The sequence below is a fragment of the Ochotona curzoniae genome, unplaced genomic scaffold, assembly GCF_017591425.1.
Source record: "Ochotona curzoniae isolate NIBS_2020 unplaced genomic scaffold, NIBS_Ocur_1.0 contig_2235, whole genome shotgun sequence".
In the NCBI taxonomy this organism is placed as follows: domain Eukaryota; kingdom Metazoa; phylum Chordata; class Mammalia; order Lagomorpha; family Ochotonidae; genus Ochotona; species Ochotona curzoniae.
This window is the reverse complement of record NW_024465384.1, coordinates 2,037,114-2,053,230: the sequence shown is the minus strand read 5'-3', so window position 1 is coordinate 2,053,230 and position 16,117 is coordinate 2,037,114. Positions and strand designations below refer to the sequence as shown.

The 16,117-nt window shown below is 38.1% G+C and overlaps 1 protein-coding gene across 1 annotated transcript in view; it reads left to right on the top strand.

Annotated features, from left to right (window-relative positions):
• LOC121151048 (pregnancy zone protein-like) overlaps positions 1–16,117 on the top strand; it is a 43,047-nt gene that overhangs the window by 8,044 nt on the left and 18,886 nt on the right. Inside the window, exons 9-16 of the mRNA XM_040972234.1 lie at positions 1,180–1,294; positions 2,583–2,692; positions 4,966–5,127; positions 5,934–6,158; positions 8,295–8,358; positions 10,351–10,493; positions 13,101–13,250; positions 15,141–15,302. Coding sequence (XP_040828168.1) covers positions 1,180–1,294; positions 2,583–2,692; positions 4,966–5,127; positions 5,934–6,158; positions 8,295–8,358; positions 10,351–10,493; positions 13,101–13,250; positions 15,141–15,302 — 1,131 coding nt within the window. The remainder of the gene's footprint in view (positions 1–1,179; positions 1,295–2,582; positions 2,693–4,965; positions 5,128–5,933; positions 6,159–8,294; positions 8,359–10,350; positions 10,494–13,100; positions 13,251–15,140; positions 15,303–16,117) is intronic.

Below are 16,117 nucleotides of genomic sequence, written 5' to 3'. Positions count from 1 at the left end.
ATTCACTGATCTCTTGGATCTTTTCTTGGTCTCTATTTGGTTTATTTCCTTCTTTATTTTGATTGTTTCTTTTTCTCTTCCTAATCTTGGGATTGTTTTGCTGTTGTTTTCCTAGTTCCTTCAGATTTATGGTTAGCCAGTTTACTTGATTTTTTTTTTAAACTTCTTGACATCAACATTGATTGAAATAAACTTTCTTTTTAACACTTCCTTCATTGTGTCCTGTAAGTTTTGGTATGTTGTGTTGATGCCTTGATTCATTTCAAGCAGATTTTTGTCTTCTCTTTCGTTTCTTCAATAACCCACTGTTCATTTAGTATCATATTTTTCCGTTTTCAATTATTTTCATATCTTCAAGGGTATTTTGACTTATTGGTCTCCAGTTTCACTCCATGACATTTTGAACAGTTAAATAGTATGATTTCGATTTTAAAATTTTGCTAAGGTTTGTGTTTTAGCCTATACTGTAATTAATCCTGGAGAAGGTTCCATGCACTGATAAAAAGCAAGCATACTGTGCATCTGTAAGATGGAAGGTTCTATAACTATCAATGAAGTCCATTAGTATTATTGTCTGAAATCTGTTGCTTCCTTGCTGAATTTCTGTCTCATCGATTTGTCCACTGAGATTAATGGGGTGTTAAATTCCCCCATTATTATTATTGGAGTCTATCAATCCATTTAAATCCATTAACTTTTGTTTTACATAGCTAGGTGCCCTGGTATTTAGTGCACATATATTTATCATCATAATTTCTTCTTGCTGACAGATCCCTTGATCATTCTGTGGTGTTCTTCTTCATTTTTTCTAATGCTTTTTGCATTGATGTCTATGTTATTTGATATTAGAATGGCTACACAACTTGCTCTTCCTTTCCATTAGCCTAAAACATTTTTTTCCATCCTTTTACTTTCAATTTCATGTGTCTTTGTTGGTGAGATGTGTCTCCTGTAGGCAACAAACAGGATCTGTTTTTTTTTATCTAGTCTGTAAATCTTTGTTTTTTGAATGATGAGTTTAAGCCATTTATATTCACATAGATAACATCTGCAGGCAGCCATAATTTCTGCCAGAACATTTAAAAATTTTTATTCATAAGACTAATAAAAGTTTTCATAAGCTGATAGTTGTCTCTGTTGGTGATGTATCAGAAGACTGAAAAATTTCTTTCCTTTCAGGCAGATAATCAGGGATGCATCACAAAACTCGTAAAGACTAAAGTGTTTCAGCTGAGACAAAGATGGTACGACATGAGCATACAAGTGGAAGCCACAGTCAGAGAGGAGGGAACAGGTTGGTATTGTTTTTCAATATTCCCTCATTTGATGTGCATTCACCAAGCTTCCATTCCATGTGAAACAAATTGTACACTCTGAGCCCATGAGTGATGTGGTCATTCCTTAAAAAATACAGTGTTTCAAAACAGAATTCTGTATGCATGGATAGCCATGATAGAATTTTCACAAAAAAAAACATGAACGCTAAGGACCCAATGAACACAAAGAGAGATCATGAATTCTAATAGAGACTCAGAAGAAAGCTCAATGAAGACAATGTGATGCCCACACTATAATAATTGACCTGATTCATATGGAACGGGCGGTATTTTGAAAGGTTAGCAATGGAAAGGGAATTATTATAAGTGTAAAATACACTAAATCTTGGTAGAATATGAAAGTTAAGCAAATGCTAACTGTGGCAGGAAATAAATCATAGACTTTATGCAGAACAGTGGACCTATATCCAACTTATTCTAAAATTCATTTGAGAATTTTTCTCTCTCAAATATCATTCTAGCCAACATAATAAGCAGGTAGGCTAAATGAAAAAATGCTACAGTGAGATGCATCAGGATATTATTTAAAGATAAAATACAACTTGCTGAATTTGGGGCTTGGGTTACAGAAATATCATTAGTCACAGTAAGAAGTAGCTGGAGAAGAATTGCTGTGATAATATGGCAAAAGCAATCAATTAAAACTTGCAATCTCAAAATAAAAAAAGATTCATTCCTCTGACAAACTTAAAAGAGAATGAATGCACAAAATATCCAGGACACGTTTCTGTCTGCCTCAGGAAACATTCACAAATTGTCCGTGAAAATTTCTGTCCTGAAGTGTGGAAATCTTTCTCCCTGCACATTAACAACAGATCTTGCTTTCTTGCCAATTACAGTGGTGAACACAGTGCCATAAAAAGAGAGATTTTTGTTGGAAAATTAGTTTGAGATAGAAAGGTTAGAATGTGAAGAATTTGTGGTCAGAAGCTTTATGGGGAATGCAGGAAAGTGAGAGATACAAAATGAAAAATGGACAAGGGCACAAGAGAAGAGCTTGAGAACAAGTAAGTGGAACAAGGAATATACCATGAAGCAGGGATGAGGGTAACATAATGTTTCATGTGAATATGAGGCTAACGTCAAACTGTTTATGAAATAACTCCTATATTCTAAATATGAGGAGCTCTGGAAAGGGTAAGAAAAACGAAACAGGGGTCATCTTTTGTTACGATGGAGTGAAGCTGAAATGGTGGAAGGCAGTGAAGATGTAGAACTATTCAACTTCACTTTCTTCTTTTTCAGGGGTGGAACTAACTGGCTCTGGATCGAGTGAAATCACAAATAATATAAGCAAAATGAAATTCACAAAAGTAAAATCACGTTACAGACTTGGAATACCTTTTCGGGGGCAGGTAAAAAAAAAAATACCTCTTCAACACATTCAAATTTGGAACATAAGAGTTAGAAAATGAATTTTAAAATCAATCTCTTTTCCAAAAAGAGTACTTAATGTAAGAACATAAATGGGGACTGTATATTTTGTAGCGCAAGTCAAGCCACTACCTGTAATGTAAGCACCCCATAGAAGTGTCTGGTTTGAGTCCTTGCTGCTCCGTTTCTGATCCGACTCCCTGCTATGCACCCGAGAGGGCAAGGGAAGATGGCCCAAATGTTTCAATCCCTGCATTCATGTGGGTTGTCTGGATGGAGTTCCAGGTTCCCGGCTTTGACCTGGCACAACCCCAGACTCCAGCCGTTGCATTCATTTGGGGGAATGGAGTAGCAAAGGAGGACATTTCTTGCTCTCTTTCTGTGTAATTAACTTGGCTTTTCAAGTACACCTTTAAAAAAAAACACCCAAGAAATCAAATGATAAAGAAATTATAAATTTAAAAGGCAAATATAATCAAAAAATTCCTAATGTGCGTCTGTATTTGTGTATATGTAGTTTGGTTGAAACTTTGAGCACATTTCTATTACGTGTGTGTGTGTGTGTATTTAAAAATTTTTATTCACTTGTGTAAGTTTTTTAGAGGTAAAGAAAGAGATAGAGATGGAAAAAAAACTGAAGAAAATAGCTTCACAAGATGGGAGAAAAACCAACAAGCAAAAGCTCAATACTGACAGTATCTAGTCGAGTGAACTACCAGCTTTCATACAAGAGATGTGAGATTTCCAACATTTTAAATTTTCTACAAAGTAGCTAAACGTTTGAATTGGCAATTAATGGGTAATTCCCTCGTTTTATATTTTGGATTTTTAATTTTTCTCCACTCATTTTTAATATTTTGTATGAAATTGGTAAGAAAATAATTCATAGATAATACAGATGTAGTTTGATAAGACCGTTTCAAGTAGAAAGATTGTCAGAAAACTGCCTACCTGAGGCTCAGCATGAGACAACCAGGCATTGAAGCTAGAAAGAGAATGGCAAAGGTCCTGGGTGTGAAGTAGCTATTCAAAGGCCAAGACTAAAAGGCAGACAGTGTGACTGCTGCCAAGATAACCAGCCCAACCAAATTGGCTGAATGACTGCAGATAAAGCAGAAGACCTTGAGTGACACTGAGGATATCTACTAAGACTTTTGCATTGAGAAGTGACAGTATTTTCAGACCAGTGTCATGATCACATCATCTTGGGCTGCAGAGACAACAGTTTCAACTAAGGGTAATGTGACAAGAGGGAGGATTGTGAAAGATTAAATAAGAAGCTATTGGAAATCTGAAAGAAAAAAAAATACCATGCTGTGGTTTTAACCAGAATCTTAGCTGTCTCAGAGAGGTTATCGGGATTAAAACATGTCTGACAGAGGGAAGGAATCACATCAGGCAGCGGGTCAGAGACAGGCAGTGGACGAGAGAAAATGGCTCCTAGGAGGACCCCTGCACTCTGACATGAGATAGTAGATAGAGCCGTCTGCTGAAATGGTGATGAAGCAACTGCAAAAGGTAACATTGCAATCTCACTTCCGTGAATTTGTGATGCGAGTGGTCTTGGAATATAGAAATAAAAATCTTAAAAGTTTTAAAAAGCAATCATTTCAATGACTGGACAGGACATCTGCATCCTATATGGAGGAATATGGGTTTGATAACTGTTTCGGGCTCCTGATCTCAGCCTTCCTGACAGAGCAAATTTGAGCTGCCAGCTCCCATCTCCAGCCCTGCTCTGCCACAGCCACTGCAGGCACTTGGGGGAATGAACTGGTGGGTGGGAGTGACTCTCTCTCTCTCTCTCTCTCTCTCTCTCTCTCTCTCATTAATTATAAAGCAAGAAAGGATTTTGAACAGAAAGCTATAATGATAATGCATGATTTATTTCAAATAACTTACCAAATAAACCACAATTGCCTCACCAGCACAGAGGAGAAGCAGGTGAGGCAATGGAAACACGCATTAGCCAATCTCATCATTTTTTGTGAGACATTTTGTAAGCATCATACTCTACTCCAGCAATACATAAAGTGAATTATGACAAATAACTAAAATACCATCTAGCTTCAAAGCCATTTCTTAAATAGCATTAGAAAACATCATAGGCTAGAGCCCAGAAAACAAATCTGGTCTTCTAAGATTCTTAGTGAATGATAGCAAAGTTTAAAATGCGATGAGGTGAACATAGCAAAAAGTACAAGTTGTTGTTGATGTATGGCCCATGTCAAAACCACCGCTTTCTTCTTTCTAGGCTCTCCTGGTTGATGACAAGGATCGACCGATTCCCAACGAAACCGTGTCTGTCCTTGTGGATGGACTTCCAATCCAACTCAGTTTTACTACTGATGAAAATGGTTTGGTGGACATTTCCGTTGACACCACCAACTTTACAATGTCCACCATTGCTGTTACGGTGAGTGGAAAGAGTTGTGTACAAGAGGCAAGGAAGTGACAAGGACAAAAACAGGTAACAAAAAGCTGAAGTATCAATGAAGCAATGCAGAGCCTAAATCATAAGAAAAAAAAAACTTCTGTTGGTAAGTTTTACTTTCAGTTATTCTGGGTACAACGGAGTCCAGTTCCAGAAGGCAATCAATCATCTTAGTAGGTCATTGAAATGTTTGACATATTCATAGGTTAGACTGAATTTGGTTCCTGCAGCATTTTGTTCCCTTGCTTTCTGTTGAGTGTTCAGATGTTCCTATGCCACTTACAGTCACAAATGATTCGAAAAGCGAATGAAATGCTTATTGAGTTAGTACATCTAAGTGATTTTAAGAAAGATTTTCATGGAGTCCTGTACAATAGCCTAGTGGCTAAAGTCTTCACCTTGCACATGCCGGGATCCGAAATGGGCACTGGTTCATGTCCTGGCAGCCCTGCTTCCCATCCAGTTCCCTGCTTGTGGCCTGGGAAGGCAGTTGAGGACAGCCAAAGCCTTGGGAACCTGGACCTGCGTGGGAGATCCAGAAGAAGCTCCTGGCTCCTCCTGGCTCCTGGCTTCGGATCAGCTCAGCTCCAGCCATGGAGGCTACTTGGGGAATGAATCAATGGACGGAAGATCTTCCTTTCTATCTCTCCTCCTCTCTGTATATCTGACTTTCCAATAAGAAGAAAAAGCTGTTAGTGAATTATCTTGTACTGAGGAAAGAGCATTTAGATGGTTCTATTACATCTATGTGTAATGTAACAACTTATGTCTGTTTATTTTTCCATTAGGTCATTTACAAAAACAATAACCACTGCTTTCATCACGTGTGGCTTGAAGAGCATCACACACCAGCACAGATTGTAGCAACCTCTGTCTTTTCACCAAGCAGGAGTTACGTTCAACTTGATCTTATTGATTCTGTGCCTTGTGGACAAACCCAGAATATTCGGGCATATTACATCTTGAACAGACAGATTCTGAAAGATGAAAAAGAGTTAACTTTTTATTACTTGGTAAGGATAAAAACCCCTGTAACTTTTTGTGTATGTTTTAAGAGAACAGACTCAAACATTGCTAGATTGTTGCCAAAGTGATGAGTTTTACGAAACATCGATGCTGATAATTTTTTGTTTTGTTGCTTGATAACAATTTCCTTCCTAGAAAATGAACCATGTTTTAATTTTTAAGTTATGGTATAGTCATCACTGAAATTTTTATGCTTTTCTCTCTTGCTGAATTTCGATGTCAAATTAGTGAGTGGGAGAAGAAAGAGCTTAAGACAAAAACCTGATTCAAAAGAAAAAAAAGGGGAGGGGTTATGGGGCTGACACTGTGGATCAGCAGACTGACCCTCCACCTCGTGGTGCTGGTATCCTATATGGATGTCAATTTGTGTTCTGCATGCTCCACTTCTGATCCAGCTCTCTGCTTCTGGCCAGTGAAAGCAGTAAAGGATGGCCTGAGAGCCTGAGACTCTGCACCCACATGGGAGACCCAGAGGAAGCCCCTGGCTTAATCTCAGCTCAGCTCTAGTTGTTGTGGTCATTTGGGGAATGAACCAAGTGGATGGAAGACCTTATCTCTTTATCTCTTCTTTTCTCTATACATCTGCTTTCCCAATAAAAGTAAATATTTCCAAAAGCAAATAAAGGTTATTAACAGTCTTATAAAATTAATACAAACTGTATGAAAATAAATTACATAAGTAATTTACAAAGCTCATGATTGATGTAGCGCAAAGTGCAGTTATGAGCATACCATAAGTTGACACAGCTTTGAGGTCAATACAACAATGTGTATTCCTAGGTTTAAAAAGTACAAACCTGTTATTTGTTTACAATGAATTGCTTTATGAAGAAAAAGCTGAATATATTTTCAAAGGAATATCAACTATACATGTTTTCTTAATTCTATAAAAATGCAGAAAAATTAATGTCATAATTGCAACTTTTTTTTTGCTTGCTTCCCATTGGCGTAAACTTGGATAATTTCTCTCCTATAGTCTCTAAAAAGAGAAATGTCAGGCTCTGTGTTGTGGCACAGAGTGTTAAGCTACCAGCTGCTGCAACAGCAGCTAATGTCAAAGCCTTGGTTTAAGTAGCAGCTGCTCCACTTCTGATTCGGTTTTCTGCTAACACACCTAGGAAAGCCCACGTGCGTGGGTCACTGTCATCCAGGTCAGAAATCAGGGTGAAGTTCCTGGTGCTAGTTGTGCTGACTCAGCCCTGCCATGGCAGCCATTTGAAGAGTGAACTAGCAGATAGTAGACCTCTTTTTCCATCTTTCCTTTTCCCCTCTTTCTGTCACTTTACCTTTCAAATAAAATAAACCTTTCCAAAAGAAAAAAAACAGATGTCCGAATATTGGAGATTATATTATTACATACTTCATAGATTTACTGTGTAAATTAAACAACTGAATTAAAATTTATCTCAGTGCCTAGAACATACTTTTTTCTCTAAAAAAGTGAAATAAGTGTTAGATTACTTTTAAGATTTTGTATCTGTGTTCACTATATATTGCTTTTTAAAGGATGTTTTGAATTTGTTTGATGGGCAGTTAAAAAAAAAAGTCCAGAGAAAGAGAGGAAGAAATTAATTCAATCCTCTAATTCACTCCTCATAGAGCTGTGATGGCCTGCTGGCGACAGCCAAAAGCCTGGGGCTGTAACCTGGTCTCCCACATGGATGGCAGGGGTTCAGAGTCCACCATCCTATTTTCCAAGGCCCATTTGCAGGCAGCTGGATTGAAGCAGAGCAGTCAGGACTTAAATTGACATGCTGACTTGGGCTCCTAGAGTTGCAAATGCCTGTCTGTATGTGTCGAAATGCCATCCCCTATTATATATCACTTTACATACACTAAGTGTGTACGATAGTTATTCAAACAAAATATAAATTTGAAGCACATTTAACAGACATGTTAAGATAAAGAAAATAGTAAAATTATACATTTGTTATTCAAGATATATAGATATAGATATAGATAGATAGATACGCACACACACACATATAGAAAATGACTGGATGGGAAATATCTTCTGCTTGGATTGGTAAAGTTATTGTTCAGGCACATATTATGAATACTTTCAAGTAAGGTCAATATGTTTCCAAGTAGCAATGAATGAATATGATTCCCTCTGTCTCCAGATCAAAGCAAGAGGAAGTATTTCAAGATCAGGAATCCATGTGCTGACCATCACAGAGGGAGACTGTAAGTATTTCCAAGATTTTTTTGTTCTCTCATCTTGTAAAGTCCTGAGAAGCAGGTAACAACCTGAACTAGTTTTCAGCAAAGAAATGGTCACCAACCTTCTTGTTGTCTAAATACGGGGAAGTTGGCATATAGCAGGATAGCCCACTTAGCTCCATTATAACCATTCGGCATTTCTAAACTTTTTATAACATCAATATTTTAAATTCTATGTCTAAAGCGGAACATATTCACTTCCTAATTAAATATCTTCAAAATATAGAAAAAGTATGAAAACGCAGCAATATACAACAAAGGAAAAACCCTGTCAATAAGAGAGTCTTGAAAAAGCTCCAGATAAATCATACATGGATTTGATTTTTTTGTACCAAAATAAACCTGTCTTTCAATTCCATTACACCACAGGCTTTAAAAAAACCCTATATTTGTTAATCAATTCCTTTTAACATTTGCTGGCTTAAAGCCACACACATTTATTATCTTGGAATATTCGATGTCGTAAATCTCACCAGGTTAAAATCAAGGGGTCGGCAGCTCCTCCAAAGAAGTCTCCGGTTCTTTTGCTTTCCTCAGCTTCTCAAGACATTCCACCTCTCCTTTAGAAGTCCTTTCTGTACCTGCAAAGCCAGGAGCTTCTCTCTCTTCTCTCTCTCTTCCTCCCAACACACACCCCTTCTTCTCTCCCACTTCAGATACTGCTTGTTAAGGTGCTCCTTACTCTGCTAAATGAAAGTGTGTTGTCCTAAGCGGTTTACTTTTTCAGCCAGCCCAAAGCCTCTAAACCCAAAATAGAGACGGAACATCTACCACTCTAAAACCCAGCACAAGTTTAAGTGTAGAGCATAAATGGTTTAAGTATTTTCTTACTGTTTGTAAAAGCACGAAATGAATACCTTCACTCCAACATAAAACATTCAGCTTAAAGTCTCAACTTAATCATTGAACTTATATGATTGGATATCAAATTGCATTTTTTTAGAGTTGATATTGCTTTCTCAATAACATGGAAAGCAAACTGCCTCATAAAATAATGTCTTCAAAATTAGCTTTTGCAGTAAAACCTAAATCTTTGGGAGCTGAGTGCCTATAGAGATGGGAATTGAGGGAGAAGAGAAAGATCTGGGTATTTAAGAATAAACCATAACATATTTTATTTAACAATGACTATACAAATAGCTGCTTTCCTATTTATCTTTGACATCTAGGAAGCTCAACATAAATTCAAATACTTTTGTAACCATTTCTTGTAGTTTTCTAATAAAATTAAGTGCCACGTCTATTAAATTCTGTCCAGAATTCTAGCTTCATGTTTTTAGCATTAGCACTTCTAACTTATTTTGGCTGTTTTTTTTTTTAAGTTTTCATGCTCAAGTAGCCCTCAAATTCGCTCATAAATACAGAAAACATATAGCTTTACCGCAAAGGTTAAACTTAGAACTTTTATTAAAAAACACTAAACCAGTGTAATACACAAGCACTATACAAATCAGGCAGAAGGGACTAAGGTAAATACGTGGCATCCTTTCTACAAAATGCAAAGGTGCCTGTATTCTGTGTGTAATTATTTTAACTTGCATCTTCTCTCTGTCTGTGGCCTGAAGGGTATCTGCGCTTCATTTATTGTTTTACCTTTAACATACGCCAAAGTTGTGCTCAACTAGATCGCAAAAATAACTATAGGTGTCTAAAAGTTGTCTCTTTTCTTTGCTCTTGACTGTTATCTTCTTAAATTTAAAAATAGAGATGTATTTTTTTTCCTACCTTGACAAAGGAAATGTGCAAATGGTCATAGTGGCCACTGTATCACTGGGGAAAAAAATGCTTTCGTTCAGCCTGTATCTACTTAGCACTGCTATGTGTGCAGTTGTATAACTGTTTCTCTTACTGTACTCGACTGAAAATGTGAGATAGTTACCTATCAGAGGACCCCTTCTTTATACAATTGAGAATTTCTTTTCTAAACGGTTACCTTGACCTGTCTTTCCTCCCTAGTGAAAGGAGAGTTCTCCTTCTCCTTCCGCGTGGAGGCGGACATTGCTCCCACTGCTCATGTTCTTATTTATGCTATTTTACCTGATGGAGAAATTATCGCAGATGTTGAGGACATGGAGATTGAAAACTGTTTTGCCAACAAGGTGAGTTGCTTTATTTAAACCTAGTCCTTTAGTTTCTCCCTTTTTTGAAGCATGGATATCAAGAAAGTTATATTTGGGAGCAACATGCAGTGCTCCCAAAATGTTCTTTCTAAGTACCTCTAAAGTTACAGGGTTGAGACAAGCGTTGTGGTGAACCCACCCCTTGTAACACCAGCATCCCATACGGGCTTGGGTTCAAGTCTCAGCTGCTGCACTGTTGATCACCCCCCTGCTAATGGCCTGAGAAAGTAGTGAAGATGGCCCAAATCCATGGGCATCTGCACCCACCTAGGAGCCTCAGGTAGAGTGCCCAACTTCTGGCTTCAGCCAGGCCAACCTTGGCTATAGCAACCATGTAGGAAATAAATCAGCAGATACAAGATCATTCTCTCTCTCTCTGCAATTTATCCTTTCAAATAAATGAATAAATAAAATATTTTCCTAAAAAGGGCCGAGTGTGATAGCATACCATGAGTTTCAATGGCAAAGTCTAAATTAAGTGGACAAAAGCATAATTTAAAAGGGAGATTAAGAAGCAGAGAGAGAATTATAGAGAGAGAAAAAAGGAGGGAAATAAAGAGAGATCTCCATGTCTCCTCTTCTGAGCCAGGCTGAAGCCAGGAGCTCAGAACTCAGTCATGTCTCCCACCTAGATGTCACTTGAGCTTGCTTCCAGAGCATGCAGTACCAGGAAGCTGGAACTGAAAGCAGAACCCATGCATTCTAATATGCAATGGAAACATCCCAAGTGGTGTTTAAGTCGCTGTACCAAAGGCCCTCCACAACAAGCACTTTTCTTATTTTATCATAAAAATCACGTAGATTTTAAAATCAGTTCCACTATAAACCTTTATATTTTTAAATATTTTGCTGTCACAATGTCAGTGAAATATGATACTTGCCAGAGCTGTAGCAGTTTTGCCCTGCTATACCTTGCATGTATATACTGCTACAGAAAACAGCAAGCTGCCATGGGTGTCATTTAAGTTTGATGACACACAGCAGAGACATATGCATGTACTTGTTTTGTAAAGCACAGCCTGGAAGCTATAATTAATTAATGTAGCATAAGCATACAGCATGGGGCAAATGATATCTTTTTTTGTTTGCTTTATTTTTGAAGAATAGAGTGCTGATATGAGTCTCACTGAGATATAAATAAACTTTCACCAACAGAATTTGGTGCTATTTATGAATGTTTTCCATCCTGGAAACAATCTCTTAATATTAATCAGATCAAATCTGCATACTTTAGATGTCATTGTCAAAATCTATCTAGAAGGACACTTGGATGTGAACCTTATGAAAATTTAGAAATGTTTTTATTATTTAGCTGAAAAGCAAGAGAGAAAGAGAGAAGAGAGAAAACAAATCTTCCAGTTTCCAATTTCTGGTTCACTCCCCAAATGGCCACTATGATACAGCCAAGGATCGTATACTCCATCTGTATCCTCCACAGGGATGGTGTAGATCCAAGTAAATGGGCCATCTTCTGTACTTTCTCAAGCATATTATCGGAGAGATGGGTCTCAAGCAGAGAGAATCCAGGATTTGAATTGACTCTCCAATACGGGATGCTGGTGGTTCGAGCTAGCAGTGTAATCCATTGTGCCACAATGTGTTGTATACATGTTAATAGCAGGTAAACATTTATACTATGAAAATTGTAGTTAGATTATCTTCTCAGGCATAAAACGAATAAAAACAGTGCTTATACAAATCTTTAATGTCATCTTACTAAAGATGCAATTAACCCAGACACAGTGACTGAGAGTGTGGCGCTACTTTCTTTGAATCTTCTATATGTTTCCTATTACTGGGAAGTGTTGCCTACTTTATGCTTCCATGTCTTACCTGTTAAGCAAGGGGAGTTGACTTACATTTTGAAATGGCCTTGATGCACTACAACTTCCTCCACACTTGTCTTGTTCTAGAAGTGACACTCTGGCCTTTTCCCATTGAGTCATTATTCTCCGCACATTCTGAAGCCTGAGAGAGGTAAAATAAAACATGCATGGTGAAAGAGTAATTTTCTCCTTGGCATCAAATCTGAAAAACACTTCCAGTTCCTCAAAGCGTGTCTCTAAGATAATTTCTCTATAACACCATAACAAAATGTATTCCCAGTTCTCTGCACATTCTAAAACAATTGATTTAAATGCATTTTCATTATTTAATGTTTGTAGCCCAATTAACAGACTGTAATTGCATCACTTCCAACATTCCAAAGGCTAACAGTGCCCACTAGAGGAGAGTTCAGTTGGCTGATCTCAGAGGTGAAGCATATTCAACACAAAAATGGTACACAAAGAGTTCATCTACAGCAGGTAATATGTGTGCTTCCAGTTCCATTCAGGATTCTGTTTCAACATGATCAAAAAATCACTGCACAGATAAGAAGTTAGATCTCACCAGTTAGATAAGGAGTCAGAAGCTCGAGTTAAGTGGAATGTCATTTCCAGGGAGTTCTAGAGAGGCTTACTGGTTAGTTCCTAGAACGACTAATTCCTTAATACTGAATTCAAATGGAGAAAAAAAAAGGAAGAACAGCAGAGGTTTGAGACAATCATTGGAAGAGTTGCTGCTGTAATCACATCTTGTTTACAGGTGAATTTGAGTTTCCTTCCATCCCAGAGTCTGCCAGCCTCAGACACACACCTGAAGGTCACGGCCTCTCCTCTCTCACTTTGTGCCCTCCGTGCAGTGGATCAGAGCGTGCTATTGATGAAGCCTGAGGCTGAGCTCTCACCTCAATCGGTGAGTCCCACCTCCAACTCAGAACTCACAAAATGCTCCCATAAGATCATCTTGGAAACTGCAATAGACAAGTACTTCAGAGTGACAGGTGACATGTAACTTCACAAGAAACGCACTGCGCACGGTGTTTTATGTAGACCATCTCGTTTGAGGCTCTGTGATATCCTTGGCGAGGGAGCAATCTTGGATCCCCATACCTAGAACAGGATTTGGTACATGAGGTGTTTAGCAGTTGCTTGGTGAGTTAATTAGTGGGTAATAATTATTGGTTGTGGGTATGTATTTTCTGCCAGAATTCAATAAAAATTCCGGGCCTAGCAGCAAAAGTCCTTGCCTGCATGTACTGGGATCCCATATAGGCACCAGTTCATATCCTGGCAGCTCTACTTCCCATCCAGCTCCTTACTTGTGGACTGGGAAAGCAGTTGAGCACGGCCCAAAGCCTTGGGACCTTGCATCTGTGCGGGAAACCCAAAGGAGGCTCCAGGCTCCTGGCTACAAATGGAGCAGCTCCAGCCATTGCAGCTACCTGGGGTGATTCACTAGACAGAAGATCTTCCTCTCTGTCTCTCCTCTCTGTATATCTGACTTTACAATTAAAAAAAATAGAATATAAATCTAGACTTGTTTCTTCTTTTGGTTGCTACTATTCAGAACATTTTTTGTTTTTTCTACTTTTTTTATTTCCCTCTTCTTCCTCCTTTATTAAAATGACTGTATTCAGGCATTCAATCCTCAAGTTCACAGCAAATGAATGACACACAAGTCATAAGTTGCTACAACAAAATTCTCATAAATTCTCAGGTCAGTGTGACATTAATACAAAGAACACATCCAATATAATTCATAGATACAATTCTAATTCTATAATGATACCTACCTATCTCTCCCACTCTTCCTTTTCTCTTTCCTTCTCTTTCCTTCTCACTGTCTTCCTTTCTTTCCTTTCCTCCCTCCCTTCCTTTCTTCTTTCCCCCTCCCTATCTCACTGTCTTCCCCTTCTTTCTCCTTCTCTCTTCCTCTTTCTTCTTTCATTCTCTTCCTTTCTTTCTTCCCTCTCTCACTTCCTTTTCTTTTTCTTTCTTTTGTCCTTCATTCCTTCCTTTCTTCTTTCTTCCCTTATTTTTAATTTTGAAGATCACTTATTTTTAATTCTGCATTATACTCAGACTCAATGCTCCACTAAATAAAGTGTTCAACAAATGAAAAGTATGGGCCCGGTGCGATGGTGTAGTGGTTAAGGTCCTCGCCTTGCACGCCCATCCCATGTGGGCACCGGTTCTGATCCCAGCGGCCCCGCTTCCCATCCAGCTCCCTGCCTGTGGCCCAGGAGGGCAGCCGAGGACCGTCCAAAGCTTTGGGACTCTGCACCCGCATGGGAGGCCCGGAAGAGGCTCCTGGCTTTGGATCTGCATAGCATCGGCCGTTGCGCTCACTTGGGGAGTGAATCATTGGACAGAAGATCTTCCTCTCTGTCTCTCCTCTCTGTATATCCGCCTTTCCAATAAAAATAAAATAAATCTTAAAAAAAAATGAAAAGTTAAAAGACCAAGGTTCAGCAAGGATGTTGGGCAACTACCATAAATAATAATCAAACGCAAATATGACCAGTCACTTAGATACAATGGATGCTTGATTTGAAAGCTAAACACCTGTGCTTTATTTTTACTTTATCAAAATTGACTACGAGAACATTGATCGATTCATTTCTTCCTTTTCTTTCACATAACAAGAGTGTTGGGGTTAAGTCTTTAAACTCTCTCCATGATTCTTTTGTTGCTTTATGGCAATGTAACCTTGGGAATGCTGAACATATACTATAGTCTTTTGACCTCATATTAAACATTGTCACATTTGAGATTTATTCTCTTTGCTCTCTTGATTTTACAGATCTATAAATTGCTACCAGCAAAACCTGCTCCTGTTGGAGGATTTGGAGAGCCAGAGTATGGGGATGAAGAATGTATCAACGCAGGGGACATTGTCCACAATGGACTCATTTATACACCAAGGCAAATCTTCAACATTGACTTTGTAGACCATATCTTCAAGGTAATTCTTCCCCACAAAATCCAACAGTTGTGTCTGATTCATTCTATGATGAAGGCTTCCAGTGTTTTAAGATTTGATCCCCCTTCACCTCAGCAAAGCAATGAGTAACAGAAAATACTGGAACCACCTAGGGTTAGAGAAGTTTGTAGACATAAAGATATTCAAGCACAAATTCTCCAGCAGCTTCAACAGCAAATTGCTTGCTTTCAGGCCCTAAATCTTAATCAAATAGATCCCAAAGCTCCTAACCACCACCCTCATGTTTTCCTCTTAGTGATTCTAGAAGTTCTAACAGGTGATGAAAACAAGTCAAAATATTATTCCATAGTGTGCTTCACATCCTTAGAAATGCGATTGCCTTGTTGGAAGCCACCATGTCAGTCATTTGCACAGTACTGCTTGAGTTGTTAAACAATTGAATGTGTTAAGCACAATACTTTAATCTTCATTTTAAGGGCAACTGGAAGTAGACTTTCACTTAGAAAAGATTAACAAGCTTGTATTAGAAACGTTAATATATTTTTAAATGTTCATGTTTAAGATGAATTATAGCCAATGAAATTATGAAAGGAGAGGTTATTCGGACTACAAAATTAAATCCTGTCACTACCAAAAAGGATTAAAATCTTGTAACTGAGGAAAACACCTTCAATTTTTGTTGATAGGAGTCAGCACCTTGGCTGATGGGAAGTTAAATTTCTCTCTTCCGGAGTCTCCAGAATCATCCACCAACTGGTGGAGACCTTGATAGAAAATTCTGTATTAACTAGATTCTTTGAAAAGCAAAATAATGGTATGAGAGAAGCAGAGAGATT